We start from the raw sequence: 10,703 nt of genomic DNA on the forward strand, positions 1-10,703 counted from the left end.
TTTTATCAACCAATCAAGTTCTCTATTTTTTTTTTAATTTATGCAATCAAATTTTTTCTTAAGTTATCATAATTAACATTATTAAATTGATGACATGACATGTATAACATAACAAAAAGAAGAACCTGAAAGTACAATCAAAAGAACTCCTAAAACAGCAAAAGATGTTCAAATCCTCTGGGCATTTATCAATGCATGAATCACGTGGAGGTCACGTGTTAGAATCCGCTCATATGGATCGGGTCGAACAGACCCGGATCTCCCGGGAGCGATATCCATTTTCCTCGCTGCACAGCAGTGCGGGAAACTGCTTTGACTTTTGGAGGAGTCGAGCGCGAAATGGACCAGAGCAGAGGAACGTCCGAAGACTGCTTTGAAAAATGGTGGAATGACGTTTCTCGGTGGTTCGCGAGCTCTTGATCCGATTCAAGGCGATGTTTTCTTTCGAATTGGACGATGTCTTTTGACTGCTGACGTCCGGACTGAGGCGAGCAAGTCTCTGGGTCGAAGGAGATTTGGTTTCCGGTTCGTCTCCTTACGTTTTATGAAGCTCTTCTCGAGACGCCATTGCAGTTCCCTACCCTCTCCCGCCGCCATCAGCGCCGGGAATTTCACATCCGATAACGCTTCCGAAATCGTCCGACTCTGCAAATCGAGGGCGCTTCTCGACGCCATTCGGCTTCTGAACTCCACGGACCCTTCCAGCATAAGAAATAAACATGTCCTCTATGGTTCCCTCTTGCAGACGTGCGCCACCGCCGTCTCGTTCGACCCGGGTCTCCAAATCCATGCCCGTGTGGTCAAGTCCGGCCTCGACGCGGATGGGTTCGTTGGGAACAGTTTGATTACACTTTATTTCAAGTCAAGCTCCAACATTTCGGAGACCCGGAGAGTTTTCGACGGCTTGTTCGCTAAGGATGTCATTTCTTGGACCTCGATGATATCGGGGTATGTAAAGGTGGGGCAATGTGAGGATTCGCTGAAGCTGTTCTGGGAAATGCTGGGGAGTGGGATTGAGCCTAATTGTTTTACTATATCCGCGGTCATCAAGGCGTGCTCAGAGCTCGGTAGAGTGAGGTTGGGTTGGTGCTTTCACGGGGTTGTTTTCAGGTATGGGTTCGACTCGAATCGCGTTATTTCTAGTGCTCTGATTGACATGTATGGAAGGAACTGTTGTTTGAATGAAGCACGCAGGGTGTTTGATGAGTTGCTTGAACCAGATGCTATTTGTTGGACTTCTGTTATCTCGGCGTATACGAGGAATGATATGTATGAGGAAGCATTGGAGAGCTTCTATTACATGCAAAGGAACCATTTGAAGCCAGACAACTTCACATTTGGAAGTGTATTGACTGCTTGTGGCAATCTAGGGTGGTTGAAACAGGGCAAACAAGTACATTCCAAGGCCATCACTTTTGGTCTTTTTGGACATGTAGTCGTTGAAAGCAGCCTTGTGGACATGTATGGGAAGTGTGGGTCGCTTGATGAAGCTCAACGTGCTTTCGATAGGATGATCAACAAGAATTCAGTTTCTCTGTCTGCATTGCTTGGAGGGTACTGTCAAAGTGGAAAGTTCGAGACAGCAATTCAGCTCTTCCGTGAGATGGGTAATGCTGATCTCTATGATTTTGGAACAATTATTCGTGCTTGTGCAGGTTTGGCAGCTGTGAGGCCAGGAAAAGAGGTCCACTGCCAGTATGTTAGGAGAGTTGGTTGGAGAGATGTTATCATAGAATCAGCTTTGGTTGATTTATATGCAAAATGTGGTTGTATAGATTTTTCCTACAGAATATTTGTGAGTATGCGTGTCAGAAACTTAATAACATGGAACTCAATGATCAGTGGCTTTGCTCAGAATGGAAGAGGTAGAGAAGCTCTTGAAATATTTGACGAAATGACTAAGTTGGGGGTCAGACCTGATTATATTAGCTTTGTTGGGGTTCTCTTTGCCTGTAGTCAAACAGGTTTGGTCGGTGAAGGGCGAAAATATTTTACTTTGATGACTGAAGGGTATAGGATCAAAGCAGGAACGGAGCATTACAATTGCATGGTAGATCTTCTTGGCCGCGCAGGTCTCCTGGAGGAGGCTGAAAAATTAGTAAAGAATGCCGAATATAGAGATGATCCATCTCTTTGGGAAGTTCTTCTCAGTGCGTGCACCACCAGTACAAACTCTGCTTCTGCAGAGCGCATTGCAAAGAAAATTTTGGAGCTGAAACCAGATCACCACTTGAGTTATGTTGTTCTGGCAAATGTTTACAGATCTGTTGGAAGGTGGAGTGATGCTTTGCAGATTAGAAGCCTAATGTACGATAGGAAGGTCAAGAAGATGCCAGCTATGAGCTGGACGTAGAATTTAAACCTGCAGTTTTTGGATTAATTGTTTACACATTCACTTAAAGGTGGTAGCAAACAGCCGAATCCATTTGGCAGCAGAACAGGGCCACAAGGTAAGTTTTCTATCATGGCGGGCTTTATTTTTTGAATAGGGTGAACCATTGTTAGAAAGCATCATTTTGTCTAAATGTTGAGGAACTTACTGACTGGATTACTAATGTGTATTGCCTTAAGGCCAATCAACAGTTGTTGACACCATCATTGATCTGCCAGCACAATCGTCACCACTGCCGTCCTCACCAGCAGCCTGCAACAATCATCACCAGAGACTGCTGGATTTTGCTGTCTCCAGAATCAGACTGATTACTGACTAAGCTTTTTGATGATTACGTTAGGAAAAATCCCTGCAGTGTTTTGAGAATGACAAAACATTTTAGGTATACCATCATGTGTAACTGAGTGTAGAGAAAATGCTGCCTTTACATACATGGATCTATATGGAGATGATGTAAGGGGGGACGTCTAAGAGTATGGAAGGACGTGCTCTACAGAAGGTGAACAATGTATTGGACGTGGATATATTGATGACTGGACAGACTTTGCAAATGATGAACAAGTTGCTGGACATGAGATATGTCAAATGTCTAGAAGGACCTTGCAATGTGAACGAACTAGAGGACGTGTGATCGTCAAAAAGTTTGGATGGATCACTAGAAGGTGAACCGACTAGAGGACATGGCGATGTCAGTGGGCTCCGATAGACCTTGCGGATGGTGAACAAACTAGAGTACATGTGGTTGTCGAAGAGTTTGGATAAACCGAGTAGAAGGTAAACGGTCTACAGAACATAAGTAAACATGCTTGGAGGCACCTAAACGTAGGAGGAGAACTAGATTGGTTATGCAGAAAACCCTGGATAGACCTCACTGCAGAAGATGTCCTAGCTACAGACTGTTGAAGAAGCTGAACTGACTATTTTAGGAAGCTGTTTCCATGGAGCTGAGAGTGAAGTTTCTACTATTGCAAACGACAGAACCAACGCTACTCGAGGGATTTAAATTTCATAACGTCACTTGATGTGTAGTGGCTATAAAATCCGACCCAAGAACAGCAGTTTAGTTGGGAAAAAATGAACAAAAATCTAGTCTATGTTCTGAGTGCTTATCTTCTTGCTATTCTTGTGTGCAAAAAGCTATGTATATCTGCATTTATTTCTACTTAGAGGACTGTGCATCTACGTCCTGTGCATGTTTGTACATACCGTCCAGCACTTAAAACGCTAAAGAGGTTAGGATTTTCCTCGTCCCCTCTCGGTCGTTTGTGCCTAATCCGACGATAAACAATAGCGATCGGGGATCGGTCATGTCAAGACGCAAAGCCCGATCAAGGGAAAAGTCCAGTGTGAATTGATAGATGCGAAGGAAATTACAGTTTTATGTCCGTACAAGTTTTCAAACTAGATGGTACCTTTTGTGACATGACAACGTAAAGCAGTCGTGTGTCGTTGGAAATTCTGGGTAGCTAAAAGATGTCCTTTTTGTCAAACAAGCATGCTCGCTATAAAACGTAAGGGAATATAAGTTACTCTTTCGAAATCTTAACCCGCTACAGTTTTTACGGATTGTTACGTAAAATGATCTCTAAATTTAGGTTTAATATAAAATGTCAACTGAACTATTTATATATTCAATTTAATCCTTCGAAATATATAAAATATTTAATATTATTTTTTTATCAATTCAAATTAACGAAATTTACTGATTTTATTATTAATTCGTTAGTTTTTTTGGTCGGCGGAAAAAAAAAATACTTTGCATATTTAATTATCCACGTAAATAGTAGTCAAAGCGACGGTTCAACGCCTCGCGCATGTTTTGTTTCAGACAGGCGAGCGTGGTGGGGACTTGGACGAACCCGGTCTGCCTTCTCTAAATCTCGTTTTCCTTCTTCGTGAGTCTGAAAGAGAGAGAGGGAGAGAATCGATGGAGGAAGGACTGAGCGAAGAAGACAAGCGAGCTCTTCGGGGTAGCAAGTTCGCGCCCCTTCCTTCCTTGCCACCTCCTCCTCAGCCCAGGTACTCTCCATTATTACGCGGCCCCGTTCGAAAGATTAAAAATTGGATTTTGTTTTTGTGTTGAATTGATTCGGATGCACGAGAGCGATCGCTTCCGATTCGCAGGTTGGCGCATCCCGGTGGGGCCATCACGACGAACAAAGCGGCGGCTCTGGCCAAGTTCCTGGAGCGCAAGCTGCAGGAGCCGCGCGGGTTGGCCTCCATCGACCCCAATCTCGTCGAGCTCGCCGTCAAGAATGCCAAACACTGTGTCACTTCAAGTAATTATTCGTGCGAATTTCACTCGCCAGTGCTCTTAATTGACTTGGGTTTTCTGCTGATTGTTGTTATGTTGATGGGTCAGATGGTGTTTTGTGCGTTTTACTTGATGTGAGAAGTTGGGACTGATAATGTTGATATAGATAGTTGTGGCGCGGTGTGATGGAAAAGGAGATGGTATCTTGTTGGTTGATGGAGAGAAATTGGATCTCGCTGATTGTTAATGTGCGAGGTTTGACTTCCTTTCTTGGTTATCTATATAACTTTCTATGTTTCGGTTAGATCATGGGGTTCTATGACTTAATGACAAGTGGGATTTGTTGCATTCAAATTGCTTTCCACGAGGATGTGTTGCAAACGGACTCAGACCAGGCCGTGAAGCATTGCTTTCCGTGTGTTAATGGATGCTAATGTTCCCATGGTCTCTTTCTTGAGTCTTGCCTACATGTCGTGCTCTTGCATCTGTTATTATCGAAAGAAGAGAGGGTCAATTTGGAAATAGCATTGCTCTGTGCTTAGTTTATGCTCTTGGTTGATGCATGTTGGTAAATTTGAACAGCAGCTCCGGGTTGAGCAAAAGGTTGCTCAATCAGGAGGTGGAGTTTCTACCATTTTTGTTTTTGCTTGTGTGGTATGACAATGTGACCTTTCTGTGCGTGCTGAAGTCAGGGAGATTGGAAACTAATTCAGACTGATGGCTAAGCTTTTTACTTCCCTTTCCCTCAGGCAGTACCTCAACTTCAGGAAGAGTAATCAGACATGTTGATTCCTTCGATGATCCTCAGGTAGGAACTGCTCGTGCTTATTTATGTGTCTCAGTTCTTGGATCTTATACATTTGTGCAGGATCATTTTGATTTAGGAGAAACTGAAACTATCACGGAGACGAACAGCAATAGGAAGAATAAGAAAATGATGAAGAAGGATAAGAAAAAGAAGAAGAAGCACAAGAAGGACGATAAGAAGAACAAGAAAAGAAAGGTACTTTCTCAATTCTGCTTCAGTTATGTTTGCTAGTCGCTACCTAATTTGCCACCTTCTTGCCACTGCTAGTTTTGCCAATTTAGAAGTTTATTTCATTGTAGATACCAGAAGATGTTGTGTGTACTGTGATGAAGAAGTCCAAGAAGAAGAAGTTGAAATTGTGAAGGGGGATGATTTTCATGGTAAAGTGGAAGCGAATTGGAGTACGATCCAGCTGCGCTAAATTGCGAATCTCCTGAAGAAAACACAAATGTTGTTTCCTAAGGTTAGTTGAGGATCTAGTGGCGAAAACTAGGGCAAGTCAAACACGAAGGCTTTTTCCCCCACATTTGCTGTTTCATTAAATGTTTTTGTGACATTGAAACAGTCGTTTGCCTCTGCACATTTCAGTAGTTCCTTAGGTAACGATTAGATTGTCAGTTCATTCTTTTGGAGGGGATGGTAGTCACATCTTTGGAAAGGAGTACTTGGGGTTTCTTTTTCAGCTTATGAAGAGCAATTTAGACAGCTTTGTTTAACCAGTTTCATGTTTCCTTGATGGGGTTTTATAGGTGAAGAAAATGTTACTCAATTCATAGTGTGAGATTTATGTATTTGTATGTCCTTGTGCAGTATTATAGTTTTGGTCCTTACATAGACTGTCATCCAACACTACCTTCATTTCGCTCATTTGAGAAGACTGACCAGATGTCGGGAATGATAATTCAAGAGAACTCTGGATAGTAGAATATCCTTGGCCAGAAAATGTTCAATTTTGGGTGCGCAATTGAGTTGCAGATTCTGAATATTCCGAAATACTACTTCACCACCTTATTAGGAAATGAAAGAAAGAGAGATTATACATTGACATAATTCACTGCACATCACAGGACAGTTCCCTTTATATTTAAGCCTTGTTTTCTTAGGCCAAACTTCAGAATTAAGTTCTGAGCACGTTTTACCTTGGAACAGGAAGCAGAAAGTTTTCTATCTATGCACTTTTAGAAACTATGGTAGTCTTTTGTGTTTGTTGTTGCGGAAGAACATGATGGTTGAATCTGTGTTATTTGCTCTTTCCATTTGGAACGTTTGGTGGGCCACATAGCCTGGAAAGCATATTCTGGTGGAAGCCGGGAGTGTTAAAAGAGGATTCTTTGAGGTGCTTAACATGTTCTTAAGAATGAAAATTGGAGAACAGGCAAAAAGATCAAACTTGTCAAAAAAAGGAAAAGAGAGCGCAAGAAAATTAGAATGGAAGTGATTTTCGAGGGATAAGAACAACTGCAACCCTCCTGACAGCGAGTCTAAGGTGTTCCCGGTGTACAGCTCTCCTCGAATCGTCGACCGGACAATGGAAATTATCAGGGTTCAACTGATCAGATTCTTACCGAACACCGTCTGGCGCATCAAGAGATGAATTAGAACTTGAGGATTGGGTTGTGTAACTCATGCAGTGAATACACTAATGGCAACACAGAATTTGAGCAGGTGTTTGATTGGCAAAAGGAAATGAATTGCTGGGAAATGACTGGAAATAAATTACAGGGAAATAAAGTGAGACTCCCTGGCCAGGAGCTCGATTACAATTACCGATTGACTCTGGCTGTACTAACACGCTTGGCTGCAAACCGTCAGTCGACACCTTCGATAATTACTCCATGCTTCTCGACTCAACTTACATTGACTTGAGTGAGATTGACTCAACTGTCACTCGATGGAGGAAAACTGTTATAGGCTTGTGCCAATTCAATCCTTAATCTTTTGCAATTGTGCCAATTCAGTCTATTCGTCTAATTTTGGCCGTCCGGCTAATTCGGCAACATAATATATTAATATTTTTTTGAATTTTTTTATTTTCTTTCTCCTTTTATTTCTTTTTATTCCCCCTTTCTAGATTTGGGGTTGGAACCATGGCGTCCGATGTGTTGCGAACTCGGGATTGCCTAATCCAAAGGATCTAGGTCTCTCTGGCGTCCTTCCCTCGCCGGAGGGCCTGCAACTATGGGAACTCCTATTCTAATCCTAGCAGATCTAGCGCTAGACCTAATCAGAAACAAATCTAGCGGCAGCCGGCGAAGCCTAAGCCTCGGCGAAAGCAATTCATCCCCTCACGACCCGACGACCTTACGCGAGCGAGATCCTCCGGCCTTATGATGGAGAAGGTCACGATCCTTCGGCGAGGAGACGCCTCCCACGGCTACGGCAAGGTCAATCTCACCAACCGACTGTTGCCTCTGGCCAATCACAGGAAGCGACAGGCTAGAGGAAGAAGATGGAAGAAAAAAAGAAAATAAAAGATATTGAAACATTATGTCATCGGACTGTCGACGTAGGCCAGCCAAAATTGGCCGGATGGAATAAATTGACACAATTGCAAAAGGTTTAATATTAAATTAGGGGAAAAAAAGTTTAAGATGGAAGTGGCACAATTGCCATAGATTTAAAACTTTTTTGTATCATCATCCTCCCTACAAAAGCTTGCTATGTTATGTTCCAACCGCAGAGGGTCGCAAATACTTAAATAATCTAAATATGTCTGAAGATATTTTTTAGGGGGTTACCACTTTGTTGTAACTCGGTTTGAATCGTCATAAATATTTCAATGTTTAGACATATATCAATTTACGTCATAAATAAATTTTTCCCGTACCCAAGAACAAGATATATTCAGTAACTAAATATCTACTATTTCATGACGTTTCTGAATTCTGAACTTTTTGAAATTTTCGCGGTACTCATATATATATATATATATATATATATATATAAATATGTAGATTCGTTCATGAATTTTTTTCAGTAATTTTTTTCGGAAATTCAGATAACATTATATTTCGACAAGAAAGCGGGGAAAATAAAAAAATTATTTGGTAGTATTTTTCTTTTTGGGTCGAAATTATTTGCTTATTTTGAAGTGTAGAGAAACAGACGAGAGAGCCAACAGGAGACAAAAGACCAAACCGTTGGCGTTGGGCCGAACGCAGTCCACGTCATCCCAAGGGCCCAGATTCGAGAGTGGACCAGACAAAAACCAAAACAGACTCCGACAATAGAGAAACATCGACGACGACGACAACGACAATAATAATAATATCAGCAACATTAACAATAATACAAAATAAAAAGAATAAGTGCATTAAAAATTCAAAAATTTATTGCGAAAGCATAATTAAATTCTAAAACTTTCAATTAAATTCTAAAATTTATCACAAAAATGCAATCGAATCTTGAAATTTGTCAATTTGATCCAATCAAGTCCTTTCGTTGATTGCACTTTATGAAAATTTTAGTATTAGATTAAACTTTTGCGATAACTTTCGTTAAAAGTTTTAGTACTTTAAATATATTTTTTCTATAAATAAAATAAAATAAATTAAGAGCAAAAATTCATCGATGCGCCCAAGGAAAAAATCTTGAAAAAGCGCCACTTGTTTGTGGCCATAGTCAAAGCAACCGACGGTTCACTTTCCACCCCATGACCGCCTGCTCTTCTCTCCACTTGGTCTCCCACCATGATATTAAGAACCTCACTCTTGTACTGACACGTGTCCCTACTTAAATAGGGACTTTCTCGACATTTTAAATTCAACTTTCTAAGGATGAAATGGGTAATTTGTGTAAATTTTGTGCCTCCCAGTTATTTCACGCATCTTTTACCTCCACCAATGTTCAAGAAACCTTTATTTTTTATTTTTTACTATATTTACTTTACAGTAGGATGGGGGTTGATTGATATTCTATGTGGGTTCTGTAAAAGGAATTAAGTCCTTTCATTAAAAAAAAAAAAAAAGAGACCCAATCCGATTTTTTTCTCAACTGGGCAGCACCATGCATGTAAATCGCTAATCGCATATTACTTCTTCATCGTATTTCTCCGAATCGTCGTCTACAAACGCGGGAAAAAAAAAAGAAATTTAACATGTGCTTTAAAAAATACTAATTAATTTAGGTTTCTCCTTCATGTCTTAAGCGTAAGGAATATAATAATATCTAACCTCGAATTATATTCTCTCGGGGGTGTCCAAAACCGTCTCCCAACACGCGTCTCGGGATTAGGAGATGCGGCTCACCTCCCGGTTACCGGCTCAACCGGTCACTTTAAGCCCACGTCGTGATCGGTTTACGGACTTCTCACCTACCATTAGCAAGGTCAAAAGTCATTCCCACTTCAGCGGAGGAGACCGAAGCCGACGTTTCGGGAGATCTCAGCCGTCCATCTCTTGTGAGGAAAGACATCATCGCCGTCAATTTGCCGGGCTAGAAAAGAGGTCGTGCCGTGCAGGGGGTACCACCGTACCAGTATCCTTGTATTGCTGAAATTTGTGTAAAATATTTTTCGCTAATGAAATAATGTTTTGTAATATTTACATTATGAATTTGCAAAATGAAAAAAAAATGTCGATTTTTTCCACACGTACAGCTCAAAATCTATTTTAACCTGCCCAAATTACGATCGATGGTATTGTATCGGGTGCAACCATGTAAGTTTAATCATATATGTTGGTAGTTTCGCTTATATAGATGATATTAATGCGCATATTTATAGATGATAAGGATGTGAAAGCGTATCGTTTTTTATTTTAAGATTACCCGGTCTAGCAAATATTAACCAAATTTGAGGATATATCTTTCCCGTGACATGGCATGTAGAAAATTTCTAGGTTAAATATATGTTGTAAACAAAGAATTATATGCTCTGCCTATAAATTGCATAATCTTATAGGAAACAGAGTTGATATCTTGAGCATACAACGAAGCAAAATTTTCCTCGTCTTATCTCAAAATGGCGGTAGTTATTTTGATAGGATAAGATTGCTTTTTAGTTTAGTTCCATTTATTTTATTTTTGGTTTTAGTTCCAATTTTGAACAGAGGCAAATAAAGCTGTATGGCTACTCCTTTGCCTGATCTCATGGAGACAACATTTGTCCACTTTCTCAATCTTGGACAAGAGTTGGCTCATCTACCAATTTAGGGTGTGTTTATTTCGCGAAAAATGAGTAATTTAAACATATTTAAAAAAAAAAGATCTATTGTATCGCTTACAAAAATGAATGAATGAATAAAATATAA

General features: G+C 40.6%; 2 protein-coding genes across 2 annotated transcripts; both read left to right on the forward strand.

Moving 5' to 3' along the window:
• The first annotated feature begins 147 nt into the window (after window positions 1–147).
• Window positions 148–3,574, forward strand: LOC115730892 (pentatricopeptide repeat-containing protein At1g03540). Its single transcript, XM_030661510.2, has 2 exons — window positions 148–2,450; window positions 2,572–3,574. Exon 1 carries the CDS (start codon window positions 389–391, stop codon window positions 2,351–2,353), a length of 1,965 nt encoding a protein of 654 aa, XP_030517370.1. The 5' UTR covers window positions 148–388; the 3' UTR covers window positions 2,354–2,450; window positions 2,572–3,574.
• A 613-nt stretch (window positions 3,575–4,187) lies between these two features.
• On the forward strand, window positions 4,188–6,245 carry LOC115755954. Its single transcript, XM_030695587.2, has 5 exons — window positions 4,188–4,411; window positions 4,517–4,671; window positions 5,396–5,454; window positions 5,515–5,649; window positions 5,754–6,245. The coding sequence occupies exons 1-5, from the start codon at window positions 4,320–4,322 to the stop codon at window positions 5,814–5,816; spliced, it is 504 nt and encodes a 167-aa protein (XP_030551447.1). The 5' UTR covers window positions 4,188–4,319; the 3' UTR covers window positions 5,817–6,245.
• Window positions 6,246–10,703: the final 4,458 nt, after the last annotated feature.

Source organism: Rhodamnia argentea, chromosome 6, assembly GCF_020921035.1.
Source record: "Rhodamnia argentea isolate NSW1041297 chromosome 6, ASM2092103v1, whole genome shotgun sequence".
NCBI classification, from domain to species: Eukaryota; Viridiplantae; Streptophyta; class Magnoliopsida; order Myrtales; family Myrtaceae; genus Rhodamnia; species Rhodamnia argentea.

Excerpts from the sequence above, each read along its gene's own strand:
- LOC115730892 (XM_030661510.2), top strand. The coding sequence starts at position 389 with ATGACGTTTCTCGGTGGTTCGCGAGCTCTTGATCCGATTCAAGGCGAT.
- LOC115755954 (XM_030695587.2), top strand. The coding sequence starts at position 4,320 with ATGGAGGAAGGACTGAGCGAAGAAGACAAGCGAGCTCTTCGGGGTAGC. Across the intron at positions 4,412-4,516 it reads CCACCTCCTCCTCAGCCCAG|GTTGGCGCATCCCGGTGGGG; the intron begins GTACTCTCCATT and ends TCCGATTCGCAG. Across the intron at positions 5,650-5,753 it reads AGAAGAACAAGAAAAGAAAG|ATACCAGAAGATGTTGTGTG; the intron begins GTACTTTCTCAA and ends ATTTCATTGTAG.